This window comes from Salvelinus namaycush, chromosome 10, assembly GCF_016432855.1.
Source record: "Salvelinus namaycush isolate Seneca chromosome 10, SaNama_1.0, whole genome shotgun sequence".
Taxonomy (NCBI): Eukaryota; Metazoa; Chordata; class Actinopteri; order Salmoniformes; family Salmonidae; genus Salvelinus; species Salvelinus namaycush.
Window position 1 is genome coordinate 12,276,101 of NC_052316.1, and position 15,195 is coordinate 12,291,295.

At 45.6% G+C, this 15,195-nt stretch overlaps 1 protein-coding gene across 1 annotated transcript in view; it reads left to right on the plus strand.

Moving 5' to 3' along the window:
- Nucleotides 1–15,195, plus strand: part of LOC120054684 (cAMP-specific 3',5'-cyclic phosphodiesterase 4D-like) — a 42,970-nt gene that overhangs the window by 3,259 nt on the left and 24,516 nt on the right. The window contains exons 2-5 of the mRNA XM_039002225.1: nucleotides 4,356–4,547; nucleotides 5,614–5,650; nucleotides 7,348–7,477; nucleotides 9,096–9,208. Coding sequence (XP_038858153.1) covers nucleotides 4,516–4,547; nucleotides 5,614–5,650; nucleotides 7,348–7,477; nucleotides 9,096–9,208 — 312 coding nt within the window. The 5' untranslated portion in view covers nucleotides 4,356–4,515. The remainder of the gene's footprint in view (nucleotides 1–4,355; nucleotides 4,548–5,613; nucleotides 5,651–7,347; nucleotides 7,478–9,095; nucleotides 9,209–15,195) is intronic.

Consider the following 15,195-nt stretch of genomic DNA (forward strand, 5'->3'; position numbering starts at 1 on the left):
AAAAGTATACAGGGCAAAGAGGTTTATATAGCCTCATTTACACGTTAACCATGGAGTTTGTGTTCAAAAGTTGAGTGTTTGACATAGGTTTAATAGGAAGTGTTGAAATGGTTTACTCTAGACTGGCACATGGGACCTCAAATAAAAAGTCAGTTTTGCGCTAATGCTCTGTCTTCATACCTAAGCTGTGTTTAGATGTGCAGTTTCAAATACATTCTTTTTTTCTTGTTTTTGGTGGTGCACCACGTTGTTTTGTTACGGGTGTCAGGTCGCGCACAATGGGGTGAGAGGTGCAACACTAACATCCCCCTTTCCCAAACCAGGGGCCCCCTTTCCCCCCAGTACAAAGCTTACGCATCACCAGGAACACACACACCAAAAAAGGTCCACTCCTCTGTTTTCCAACATTCTCTGCCTCCACTCCCTTCTTTCCTGGTGTGTAAGGGCTGCGGGAACTTCCCCGAGACAAACACACACACTTTGATTGTCATAGGTCGGCGAGGCCCCCGGAGCTGGTTCTCACGCCACTCGGAAAGAAAACAGAAGGGGGATTGGACTATTTATTAGCTAAAAGCGGTATTTGGGGAACGACCTTTGTCTGAATGACACAGACCTGAATGCTTCTTTGAGTTTCCTCTGAATCACTAGTCACTAGTAACCCCTACCCCCTACCTCCTTTTACAAATTACCTCGACTAACCTGTACCCCCTGTATATAGCCTCGTTATTGTTATTTTATTGTGTTACTTCTTCTTATTTTTTTTACTTTAGTTTATTTGGTAAACAGTTTCTTAACTCTTTCTTGAACTGCACTGTTGGTAAAGGGCTTGTAAGTAAGAATTTCAAGGGAAGGTCAACACTTGTTGTATTCAGCGCATGTGACAAATAAAGTTTGATTTCATTTGAATCCTGAGGGGGGCTTATCCTTTTATCCAGGAACTAATGGATTTGCTCTTTTTCCCACAATTGAAGAGGAAAGGAAACATGGAGGATTATCTTTGTGTTTGTGGAGATCAGATTACGTTTCGATATCACCGTTCCTGTTCAGTATAAGATAGTCATTTAGTGATTAGTCTGCACCAAATGTTTGTGTGTGTGCGTGTGTATATGTGCATGTGTATATCTGCCAGTGGTCTCCTCGGGAGAAACCCCAGAAGGGTGCGTGCCACAGTGGGATACAGGGAGGCCTGTCTCCCATGAGTTCTGACAGTAGTCCAGACTCAAAGAGAAGGGAGAGGAGACACTGACTGACGTCAGAGCCTGAGAACAATGACAACACCAAGGTCACTATCACCAGTTATGACCTACCAGACAAAGAGCACCACCATAATAAGAGATGATTGACTCGAAGGTTTATTCAGTGGAATGGCACAATTGGTTTAATGCTTGTGTGTCAAGTAACTACATGATACGTATCCTCCATGTTGAGTGTAGCGTCTGTGTAACACTTTTTTTTTGTCGTTTACAGTAGCAAACACACTTATCCTGAGCAATTAGGGTTAAGTACCTTGCTCAAGGGCACATCGGACCTAGTTAGCTCGGGGATTCAAACCAACAACCTTTCGGTTACTGGCCCAACCTCTATACCGCTAGGCTACCACCCAGTCCACATTGAGGCACAAACTCATCTTACCTGTTCTCTGGCTGACATTTAAGATGCATGTACTTTAAATTGCTCTGTGCTCTCTATAGAGACACTGGTGTGCTGGGGAACATGCACTGACTGGCACAGTGATGAGTTATATTTCTGTCTCCAGTAGATGGTGCTACCTGACACTCAGAAGCCCATTCTGTTTCCAGTATTTTTTATTTAACTAGGCAAGTCAGTTAAGAACAACTTTTTTTTTTTTTTACAATGATGGTCTACCCCAGCCAAACCCTCCCCTGACCCAGACAATTGTGCACCGCCTTATGGCACTCCTGATCACGGCCGGTTGTGATACAGCCTGGGATCGAACCAGGGTCTGCAGGGATGCCTCTAGCGCTGAGATGCAGTGCCTTAGACCGCTGCGCCACTCGGGAGCCCACTAGAGGGAACTAACAGTATGAATACCACTGTTTATGGACACTTGTCCTCCCACTCAGTCTGATAATCCCAGGTTTTTCCTAGTGGCATTTCTTGAACTTTGCCCAGGTGGTTTTCTTGGGAAAATATGTGCCTTCATCTACCGCACTGTATTGCTTCTGGAAGTAGAAGTGAGTGGGAGCGTTGTTGAGAAGAGAAGCCGCCTGCAGCTGGGAAGGAGATAGCCACAGGTCATAAGTGTACTCTGATATCTCCAAGCCTCAGGCTCTGATAGTTTACTCAAACATTAACATTTCATGTGAATGACGTGGATTTCAGTTCTAATGGGCGAGTTTTGTTTCACGTGTGAGTGTTTTTGGAGGTTAATTCAGTTATTTTGGATAGAGCTATTCATAGCTGCTGACGCCATTGGCATCGTGATTGATGACATCCCACCGTCAGAGCTGGCCCAAATCGCTCCGAGGGGACGGACGCATCTTTGAAAATTAGATGAAGGGAAGGGTGAGAAAAAGGGAGGGAAGGGAGGAGGAGAGGTGGGGTAATAAGGCAATCCCCTCCCCCTGGGGCTCTCCCCACCAATCAGGGAGGAAAGGAAGGACGAGAGGTTGGGTAATAAGGCAAGCCCTGGCACCGATGCTTTTATACTGCAGCTCCTCCCCCTGGGACTCTCCTCACCAATCAGGTGGAGCTTGTTAAAACGCTGCTTTGAGCCGTCGAAATGCAAACCTATCTTTCACTCTCTCTCTCTGTTGCTCTCTCTCTCTGTTGCTCTCTCTCTCTGTTGCTCTCTCTCTCTCTCTGTTGCTCTCTCTGTTGCTCTCTCTCTCTCTCTCTCTCTCTCTCTCTCTCTCTCTCTCGATCTCTCCCTCTCATTGTTTCTGATTAATGATGTCAGTCACTGCCTGAGTATGGTGCAGGTTTGTTTTTAAATGTTAATTTAGGCAAAATACTGAGCCTCGTTGTATTTAGGGTGCATACGACACAACACACCCCATACAGAAGCATGCAGGTTCGACTGCTGTTGTGAGAGGAGGGAAATGCAGTCGTACATCCACAGGTGGTTGTTGCAGGTGCCTCGGAGACATTCAGCAATAGTTCAACTCAAAAGAAATTTGCACGCCACACAGTGCTGGCAAATAATCACTTGTTTGTCGAAAGCATGACAAAAAACATCTGCAGCGCTTTCTATTCATTATGTGTTGAACTTGAAGTCGAGTGAAAGGGTATCTACCGTATGGGGTGAGGGTTTCAGCCTAACGTAATTACATGAGACTCCAGCCAGGGGGGGCATGCCATATGTTTCAGGCTATGTATAGCCCTCTCGCATGTACCTCCATCAATGATAGAGGGCTATTCTTAGAACCACTCTCTCCAACTCCACCTCAGCCTGACCTTGCAGCTGCCGCCTGTATACCGTGGCACTGCCCTGGAACAACTCCGCTTCTGGAGTTCGATTGGACAAAGGAGAGTCACACAGGTCAGACGCACGGTCACGTATTCCTACCAAAGAGCCTAAAGGAGGAGGATATTGTAGTATTATAACTTTGTAAGCATTCACCTGCCGACTGCGGTATGTGTAAAGTCCCTGTTGTATTGGATATACTTTGCTCATGCAGAGCCTGTGGTTGATTGGTAACAATTCCAGCTCTTGACACATACTGTAGCTTAGATGACTTCCTTCCAGAGACTGGGGTTCAATCCCCACATCCAGCATTCCCGCTGTATTTCCCACTTGCCTTTCTCCCCCTCCGATCTCCTAACTGAACGTCTAATTGCATCCTCAAAATATGAAGAGGAGTTCCCCTGTCCCATCAAACAGTCAGCCCTATTATGAGATTGGATGGCTATGGACTGATCACCCTGACATTTTGGGGTCAGGGTCTGGCTGCAGAGGTGGAGAGGTGCCAGCAGCACCATTTGTTTTAGTGCTGCCCAGGGCCCTGACAGAGGCGGAAGACTTTGGCACTGCTGACGTACGTGGTGAAGTCAGTGCTGACACTAGCGTGATTGCGTTCAAATAAATGGTGTGGGGGTTGTAGGGAATGGCTGCTGCTCGAGGCCTGCTATCACTAGGTCAGCTCTTTTCTATTCTCAATATACTGTGTATTAGCTATGAGGCAGGCAGAGATTGGTCAGTGCTGTTTTTTTGATGACGATAACTACAATGATGATTTCGGATTGAAGATTCACACATTTTCGGACTTCCATACCTCTGTCATCACACTGGACAGAATAAAGGAAGGGACAATGACACCTTGTCTTCCTGCTCCGCTGCTCCAGACACCTATTCACATGAATCGTCCCTTCTCTCTCTCTTCTCTCACCCTAAGTTTTGATGTGGAGAATGGGCTGCCGGTGGGACGCAGCCCTCTGGACCCCCAGGCCAGCCCCAGCTCCGGCCTGGTCCTGCAGGCCAACTACCCCCACAGCCAGCGCCGCGAGTCCTTCCTCTACCGCTCCGACTCAGACTTCGACCTCTCACCAAAAGCCATGTCCCGCAACTCCTCCATGGCCAGTGAGCTGTAAGTACCATTGGACCAAAGTGATGCATGACCCTCCTAACCTTACCTCTTCTCCAGGCCCTTTTCTTTTCCCACTCTCTCTCTCTCTCTCTCTCTCTCTCGCTCACTCTTTCTGAATTGTTTTTTCTGACCTTCTGTCTCTCTTTTTGCTGTTGTTGCTCTCCCCCCACCCTTGATGTTTCACTAACCAATACATGTCTACTCTCTTATATTTATACTGTCATAGCTAACCCTTCAACTATGATTCCCACAGAGGTCCCTAAAAACGTAACCTTCCTGTCTCGTATTGTTGATGTTTGTTTCTGGAGATCGGAGGCCATGTCACAGTCTGTTTACCCATGTCAAGTCTAGCTTAGTCACTGGACTCTCGCTCTATGTCTTTAAAGGGAAGAGGGCTTGAAGCACTGGGAAGTCGGTTGGCTGCCGCGGTGAGAGATGCGTGTGACACATTTTTTCTATTTAACTTCCCCTTTAAGGACCCACTGCGTTTGCAGGTTTCAGACACTTCCTGCCCTCACAAACCCCTTAACCCCTCCACACACCCCCACCCACCTCCTGCCCCAACACATAACCTTTAACCCCCCAGCCCATACATGCACACATCCCTCACCCCCTTTTCCTCCCGAACCATCCCAAAAGAAAAACCCCACAGGCCTTGCATCTGAGTTGAGCCTGCTGCTGTTTGTGTGCTGCATGGATAGCCTGAGGCCTATAATCTTAACAGTAAGGCTCGACCACAAGACCACACATTATGTGCATGATAATGCCCCCAGAGCACAGTTTCAAAGGATTTTGTTTTGTTTTTCCCACAGTTCTCACAGTCAGTTGTGTGCATGTCACTTGTTTCCTCTCCATGTGTCCAATGCGTTAACCGATACAGGATATATGGGTGTTCAGGCTGCATTTAGGACGCCCATTGCTTTACACTCAGGGTGTACCATAGAGCCCCAGTATACAGTATATTATATCAATATTGCCCTTGTAAGATGGTGATATTCTGTTCTTCACCTATTTGTTGAAGATGTAGTATCTAACCCAGTGTTTTTGTTTTCTTCTGTCCGTTTAGACATGGAGAAGACATGATTGTGACACCATTTGCACAGGTCAGTGCTATGTTCATGCGTTTTCTCTTTAAGTGTGTGGTAATATTGTGTGCAGTACAGTGAGCCAGCCTTCTGTACTTCTTGCGTGGAAAATCATATGATGCACAGTGCTGTCTTGGTGGTGTTTTAAGAGGTAGGGCGCCATTCATTACACACAAACACAAACACATGAAATACTTTATTTGAATCCACAAAGCACATTACAGTCGGGAAGTATTCAAACATTTGAAAGGTCTGAACACACGGGCCTACTTTAACGTAGCTGTGACGACATCTGTGTGCCAGCGATACTCTTCCAACCCAGACCACTGGCTTTTGCTGCAATAACCCATCTGCACGTAGTGCGTGTCATTGTGTGTCACAACTCAACTAGGGTTACAAAACAAGTGAGGTGTCTAATATTGACGTGCGTCGAAGCAGAGCCGGACAGATGTCAAATCTTCAAGGGTTTGGAAAGGAGAGATCTTTTATGGGCCGACTGCCTCCGCGATTTTTCACCGGGGTGACATTTTGAACTCGGAGCAGTCTTGAGTTGCAACATGAAGGCACACGAAGTACCTGAGACAGGTGTTTAGGGATGTTTTGTACCCCTGCACATCTTCAGTGTCTCACTAGAGCTCACGTGTGTGATAGGTGTATAATACCTGAGTGGCGGCAGGTAGCCTAGCGGTAAAGAGTGTTGGGCCAGTAACCGAAAGGTCGCTGGGTTGAATCCCCAAGCTGACTAGGTGAAAAAGCTGTCGATGTGCCCTTGAGCAAGGCACTTAACCCTAATTTCTCCTGTAAGTCGCTTCGGATAAGAGCGTCTGCTAAATTACTAAAATGTACAATTATGTACTACGTGCACATGCCAAAGACAGCGCCATTAGCCTGGTCCCAGTACTTTTTGTGCAGTATAGCCAACTGGTCATTGTCACGATAGGTGCAGGCTATACAGCCCAAACAGATCTGGCACCAGGCTACAGAGCCATAGGCAGAGTTTGATCAACTACCCTTTATGTTGGCATCAAAATTCCAAAACCGTAACATTCTGATTTTCATTTGATTGTCTTGGGACAGACATAGCTCCCATTAAAAATCGAAAACCCGGGGCCTCCCGGGTGGCGCAGTGGTCTAGGGCACTGCATCGCAGCGCTAGCTGCGCCACCAGAGTCTCTGGGTTCGCGCCCAGGCTCTGTCGCAGCCGGCCGCGACCGGGAGGTCTGTGGGGCGACGCACAATTGGCCTAGCGTCGTCCGGGTTAGGGAGGGTTTGGCCGGTAGGGATATCCTTGTCTCATCGCGCTCCAGCGACTCCTGTGGCGGGCCGGGCGCAGTGCGCGCTAACCGAGGGGGCCAGGTGCACGGTGTTTCCTCCGACACATTGGTGCGGCTGGCTTCCGGGTTGGAGGCGCGCTGTGTTAAGAAGCAGTGCGGCTTGGTTGGGTTGTGCTTCGGAGGACGCATGGCTTTCGACCTTCGTCTCTCCCGAGCCCGTACGGGAGTTGTAGCGATGAGACAAGATAGTAATTACTAGCGATTGGATAACACGAGAAAAGGGGGTAAAAATTTTAAAAATATAAAAATAAATACATTGAAAAAAATTGAAAACCCAAACGAAATCTTATGTTTTAGGAAATCCGGATATTGTGCGTAGAATATCATGAACATAATGCATCATACCACTAAATCAGTGTCCCTTTCACCCCCTCTCTTTAGGTGCTCGCCAGTCTCCGAACAGTCAGAAGCAACTTTGCCATCATAACTCATCTGCAGGATCGGCCCAACAGGCGGCCGTCAGGCAGCAACCCTCCCTCAATGCCTACTCATACCAAGCCAAGCATACCAGGTCAGTAGGTTACGCATCTGATCATACCTCTTACATTACTTCACAACAATTGGTTTTGTTGTTCCCTAGTGTCTGCTGCACTCTATGAAAATAATAAGTTCATAAGAACTGAAAATACAGCTTACGATCAAACTGTAAGATTGGTTTGATGTTACTGCCACAATTGCAAGTATTGCTTATCTGTCAGCTTTACGTTGGTAAGGGCAGTGCAGTACGTTGGTAAGGGCAATGCAAAGATGTAAGGAGACATACAGAAAAATATCTGTCTCTATATCCATCCTTTTGTGGGGGGGGGGGGTTGACAAATGTAGACACTGGTCCTATTTTCTATGGCAATCCAAAATGTCATAGCTCGATACAAGTACTCAGGAGGATATTTGTAGTATTTGAAGCTGCCATGGTTTGAGAATTAGTTTTCACTGATAACAAACCAGAGAAAATATGAAATAAATGTCTAGACAATTAATTGTGTAGTCTCTGGTTTGAAATGGAGCCGTACAGTCTGATGCCAGATAACTGAACACATGGGGTCAGTGCCACATTCTGTGGGACTAGGGTCAAATAAAGAGAAAGTGATCACGCCTGCATAGCCGTGGGAAGTAGGGGTGCAGCACCCCCTGAAAGATATGATTAATAAAAAATATAAAAAAATGTAAGGAAATGTTTTTTTTCACAAAAGTAGTACACTGGGCATTTACTACTCCTGTATTAGCGGACCGATATAGACGTCTGTAGCGGGGAAAAAATGTTTTTAGCATCTCAGTTTTGGCAAAAAAAATGTTTTTAAGATCATTAAGAAAGTTATCTTGTAGAGGTCAACAGTTGGAATTGTAAGAGTTGTTGCCCTGTCCCTTTCTCTGTGATCATCATTCTAATGGAATCCAGAAAGAACAAAACTCAGTCCTCAAACATTTACATCAAAAGGTGCAAAGTTATGGGGAAAAAACGAAAACATCCACATCAAATTACATTTATTGATCAAATAACATGGAAAACAATCACTTTTTGTTCAGTATTAATTTACCATCCTTACAAACCACTTCATGTAAATGTATATTACTATATTGTAAATAGGCTGGTCATCTAGGTTTGTACCTGTAGACTTTCCCTCACCATGAAGAAAAACAATGTACAATACAGTAATTGAGTACATTGAGACATCAAGTGGTTTGTGATGATGTGGCTTAGTTGGTAGAGCATGGCGCTTGGAACAGTAGGGTTTTGGGTTTGATTCCCACGGGGGGACCAATATGAACAAGTATGAAAATGTATGCACTCACTACTGTAAATTGTTCCGGATAAGAGTATCTACTAAAATGGAAAAGGAATGAATATACCATTTGCAAAGTACTGTATTTCAAGAAACTGGAAAACATAAGCTATATGAAGCAGGTATTATCAGATTAACAGTTTTCTACAGATAATTATCAGACTCAAATTACAAATGCTGGTAAACACTGAAATACAATACATTTAGTTAAAACATTTTCACCAAAAGCCATGTCCCGCAACACCTCCATGGCCAAAGGATCTGGGGCTCAGTCTAGACTAGGGCCTGGATGGTCTCTGGTGGTCTCGCTCAGGGCTTTAACAGCATAATGACCTTTGACCCCCTCAGAGGAGCCCTACCAGAAGCTGGCCATAGAGACACTGGAGGAGCTGGACTGGTGTCTGGACCAGCTGGAGACCCTGCAGACCTGTCACTCAGTCAGCGAGATGGCTTCCAACAAGGTGAGCTGTGTTGCATTTGAACTGAGCCTCATCTACAGTAACAACCTGGGAATGATTGCTTAAAGCAGTGGTATTCAAACTTTTTCAGCAGGGACCCCATTTTTTTCCCCAAGAATTTCTCGCGACCCCACCCCACCCCAAATCTGATCACACAACCGTAAAATTGGTAAATTTAGATTTGTACATCAACATATAACCTTCAATTCATTGCATTTGAATCTCTTATCAAAATGAAAAGAAACCAATAAATACATTTTTACTCAATAAAATAGTTTTTCTTTTCAAATTATCTTTCTCAAAAACATTTGTATATTATCCCATACAATAACGTGACCCCACTGTACTTCCCCCGTGAACCCACTAAAGGTCGCGAACCCAACTTTGAATACCATTGCCTTTCATCTCTCTCATCAGTATCACATTGCCCTGTGTTCATGTCGATCAAATGTCTTATGTTTAAGATTTACAAAGTGATGTTATTCTTTACCTGTACAGTATATTAGATTGGAGAATTCAGTTCCTGGTGTAGCATATGCTGTTTTCCTTAATGCATCAAGACAGTGGTTGATTGAAGTGATATGATGCTTTTGTTCGCTATGCCATCTCAATAGCTTTTGAAAATGGCACAGTATACAGTGTATTCGGAGAGTTTTCAGACCCCTTGACTTTTTCCACATTTTGTTACATTACAGCCTTATTTTAAAATGGATTAAACTATTATTTTTCCTCATCAATCTACACACAATACACCATAATAACAAAGCGAAAACAGGTATTTAGAATTTTTGCAAATGTATTAAAAATAAAAGTATTCAAACCCTTTGCTATGAGAATCGAAATTGAGCTCAGGTGCATCCTGTTTCCATTGATCATCCTTGAGATTTTCTACAACTTGAGGTCCCACAGTTGACAGTGCATGTCAGAGCAAAAACCAAGCCATGAGGTCGAAGGAATTGTCCGTGCAGCTCCGAGACAGGATTGTGTCGAGGCACAGATCTGGGGAAGGGTACCAAAACATTTCTGCAGCATTGAAGGTCCTCAAGAACACAGTGGCCTCCATTTTTAAATGGAGGAAGTTTGGAACCACAAAGACTCTTCCTAGAGCTGGCCCCCCAGCCAAACTGAGCTCAGGGAGGTGACCAAGAACCCGATGGTCACTCTGACAGAGCTCCAGATTTCTTCTGTGGAGATGGGAGAACCCTCCAGAAGGACAACCATCACAATCAGGCCTTTATGGTAGAGTGGTGAAACGGAAGCCAGTCCTCAGTAAATGGCACATGACAGCCCTCTTGGAGCCAAAAGGCACCTAAAGGACTCAGTCCATGAAAAACAAGATTATCTGGTCTGATGAAACCAAGATGGAACTCTTTGGCCTGAATGCCAAGCGTCACGTCTGGAGGAAACCTGGCACCATCCCTACAGTGAATCATGGTGGTGGCAGCATCTTGCTGTGGGGATGTTTTTCAGTGGCAGGGACTGGGAGACTAGTCAGGATCGAGGGAAAGATGAACGGAGCAAAGTACTGAGAGATCCTTGATGAAAACCTGCTCCAAAGCTCTGACTGGGGCGAAGGTTCACCTTCCAACAGGACAACGACCCTAAGCACACAGCCAAGACAACGCAGGAGTGGCTTTGGGACAAGTCTCTGAATGTCCTTGAGTGGCCCAGCCAGAGCCCGGACTTGAACCCGATCTAACATCCCTAGATAGACCTGAAAATAGCTGTGCAGTGACGCTCCCCATCCAACCTGACAGAGCTTGAAAGAATCTGCAGAGAAAAATGTGAGAAACTCCCCAAATACAGGTGTGCCAAGCTTGTATCGTCATACCTAAGACTCGAGGCTGTAATCACTGCCAAAGGTGTTAAAACAAAGTACTGAGTAAAGGGATGGGTGGAAGATCTTCCACAGTCATCCACAGAGGGAGGTGGAAGTCCAACGGGTCACAACATATGTCTGATCCACTCTCCATGCGCACCTTCCTCACCCGCACCATCCATTTCTCTTCCAACTGAGGCCCAGATGAAGAGTGGAGGCCCAGATGAAGGGTTGAGCTGGGGGGAAACGATGGTCAGATCCAGGGGGGAAACTAGTCAGAAGCCAGGACACCTTTCCATCCCTAGTTGTAGACTCCTTGGTAAACTCCTCCGAAAAACATGTAGCACCCACCTGCGTGAAGCCATGCAGCCACTAAGCTTAAGGCGCTTGAAGCTCACTACAGTCAACACTACAGTCAACACTACAGTCCACCTTGAAATAAACCATTGTTTGAAAACTTTAGGGATCCTCTGCCATATTCAACAGTCTCCAAGCCTGTCATCTTGTTGTTTCAAATGAAAACAGTTAGATGGCTAGATAGCTAAATAGCTAGCTTCTCAGTTCAGTTGGTTAAATAACTGACTTGCCAGTCTTGCACTGCTGTGGATCAATATATAAATACAACATGCAACAATTTCAAAGATTTTACTGAGTTACAGTTCATATAAGGAAATCAGTCAATTGAAATACATTCATTAGGCCCTAATCTATGGATTTCACATGACTGGGAATACAGATATGCATCTTTGGTCACAGATACCTTTAAAAAAAAGGTAGGGGAGTTGATCAGAAATCCAGTCATATCTGGTGTGACCACCATTTGCCTTGTGCAGTGCGACACATCTCCTTCGCATAGAGTTGATCAGGCTGTTGATTGTGGCCTGTGGAATGTTTTTCGACTCCTCTTCAATGGCTGTGCGAAGTTGCTGGATATTGGCAGGAACTGGAACATGCCATCGTACAGGTCGATCCAGAGCATCCCTAACATGCTCAATGGGTGACATGTCTGATGAATATGCAGGCCATGGAAGAACTGGGAAATGTTCAGTTCCCAGAAATTGTGTACAGATCCTTGTGACATGGGGCCGGCCATGCATTATCATGCTGAAACATGAGGTGATGGCAGTGGATGAATGGCACGACAATGGGCCTCAGGATTTTGTCACGGTATCTCTGTGCATTAAAATTTCCATCGATAAAATGCAATTGTGTTCGTTACCCATAGCTTATGCCTGCCCATACCATAACCCCACCGCCACCTTGGGGCACTCTGTTGACATCAGCAATCTGCTCGCCCACACAACGACATACACATGGTCTGCAGTTGTGAGGCCGGATGGATGTACTGCCAAATTCTCTAAAATGACGTTGGAGGCAGCTTATAGTAGAGAAATTAACATTATATTCTCTGGCCGTCAGCATGCCAATTGCACGCTCTATCAAAACTTGAGACATCTGTGGCATTGTGTTGTGTGCCAAAATTGCACATTTTAGAGTGGCCTTTTTATAGTCCCCAGCACAAGGTGCACCTTTATAATGATCATGGTGTTTAATCAGCTTCTTGATATGTCACACCTGTCAGGTGGATGGAGTATCTTGGCAAAGGAGAAATGCTCACTAACAGGGATGTAAATAAATTTGTGCACAACATTTTTGAGAAATAAGCTTTTTGTGCATATGGAACATTTCTGGGATATTTTATTTCAGCTCATGAAACATGGGACCAACACTTACATGTTGCATTTATATTCTGGTTTAGTGTATATACAATCAAAACTTAATTAGCTAACAAATTAAATATTTGTTTAAAAAAAATTCTGTCCAGAAACACCTACAACTATTAAAATATGTACAATATTTACAGAGCTTTCTGCATATGCGACCTCGCGGCGCCATGGCAACCACAGATTCACAGATATGACCACTTATTATTTGGACCCTCCACCAAGTAGGTTGGTTCTTGTTGCGTTGCAGTATTTACATTTTTACAGATGTAGGCAGTTGAACTGCTGCTGCATTCTCCCTCTGCTTAATATTTAGGCATACAAAGAGCATTGGGCTGATGCACACGCCCTCCCATTCAGACACAAACACACACCAACACATGAATGGAGCCCATCCTTCCCATTGAAGGAGTTAACCAGTCGCATGGATTCCCATCCCTTCTTTCCACTCCACTCCTCCTGGATGCATTATGTATGCCCCTCTCTCTCTCAGCCGCCACCTCTTACACTCCCCTCCCCTTTACACCCACAACCAATCAGATCCCTCGCATCCCTCCAGCCTCTGTAGCTGATTGGCAAGGGGGCATCCCGCATGTAGGCAGTTCAAGGGGAGATAAACACAGGGAGGGAGAGACTTTCCTCGCTCATACTCTCCCCATCCCTCCCTCCCTCTCTATCTTTCACTCCTTCCTCTCGGTCTCTGTGTTTACATTGAGAGTGTGATGGTGGATGAAGGAGCAGCAGTCAGCCATGCGCTCTGGTGTCCTGCACCTAGCTGGACTGTCTGTCCCGTTGCCCTGCACCGCCTGTCCCCCATGTCCCCTCTGTGCCCTCTGTCCTCCTTACTCAGCTCAGGGCTACGGGCACACCTCGTCTTTGGCTGACGACTGTTAGATCTTTTCCCCTCTTTCAATCTCGGACCTACGGACTGTCAGGTTGTGACGGAACTGTAGACCCATAGAATCTGCTACTGGATTTTATTCATCCGAGTTGGTTTTTACTGCTCACTCGTCTTTGTTTTTGATTCAACATGTGTCCACTGGGTTGCCCGAAGTCACTTTGTTCTCTGTGTCTTGGACACTCATACAGGTGAGTGCACGGAAATGTGTGTGGGCTCAAGGTGTAAGGGTGTCAGAATTTCATTTTCTGTTATTGCATTGCAATCTTCTTAATGTGTCTGCATAACGATAAGTGTGCTTTGGTGCACTGTAGAACAGTATGTTTTTGGATGTATCTGTGTTTTAGCATATTATGTCAGTGAGATGGTACACTACAAAAGTATGTGGACACCTGTTTGTTGAACATCTCATTCCAAAATCATGGGTATTCATATGGAGTTGGTCCCCCCTTTGCTGCTATAACAGCCTCCACTCTTCTGGGAAGGCTTTCCACTAGATGTTGGAACATTGCTGCATGGACTTTCTTTCATTCAGCCACAAGAGCATTAGTGAGGTCAGGTATTGATGTCAGGCGATTAGGCCTAGCTCGCAGTTGGCGTTCCAATTCATCGCAAACGTGTTCGATGGGATCAGGGCTCTGTGCAGGCCAGTCAAGTTCTTCTACACTGATCTCGACAAACATGGGGTCAGGGCTCTGTGCAGCCCAGACAAGTTCTTCCAAACCGATCTCGACAAACCATTTCTGTATGGACCTCACTTTGTGTATAGGGGCATTGTCATGCTGAAACAGGAAAGGGCCTTCCCCAAACTGTTGCCACAAAGTTGGAAGCACAGAATCATCTAGAATGCCATTCTATGCTGCAGCGTTAAGATTTCCCTTCACTGGAACTAAGGGGCCCAAACCATGAAAAACAGCCCCAGACCATTATTCCTCACCCACCAAACTTTACAGTTGGCACTATTTATTGGGGCAGGTAGCGTTCTCCTGGCATCCGCCAAACCCAGATTCGTCCGTTGGACTGCCATATGGTGAAGCGTGATTCATCACTCCAGAGAACCCGTTTCCACTGCTCCAGAGTTCAATGGCAGAGAGCTTTACACTCCAGTCGACGCTTGGCATTACGCGTGGCGAGCTTCGGCTTGTGTGCGGCTGCTTGGCCACGAAACCCATTTCATAAAGCTCCTAACAAATCAGGAACTGATTCCAAACTGACTTGTTGGAAAGGTGGCGTCCTATGACGGTGCCACGTTGAAAGTCACTGAGCTTTTCAGTAATGGCTGTGTGCTCAATTTTATACACCGTAACAAATAGCCGAATCCACTAATTTGAATGGGTGTCCACATACTTTTGGCTACATAGTGTATAAAACTGCCTATTATTGTCTAGACAAGTTATCACATATTGTGTGTGTACACACATGCCTGTTTCCCTGTGAGTACACTACACGTTCCGTCCTGTATGTCTCAGTGTGTGTGTGTACATGCACCGTCTCCTTTAAAACCATATGGTGGTTTGTATGGCTGGCGTTGTGCGCTCCGCCATCTCGT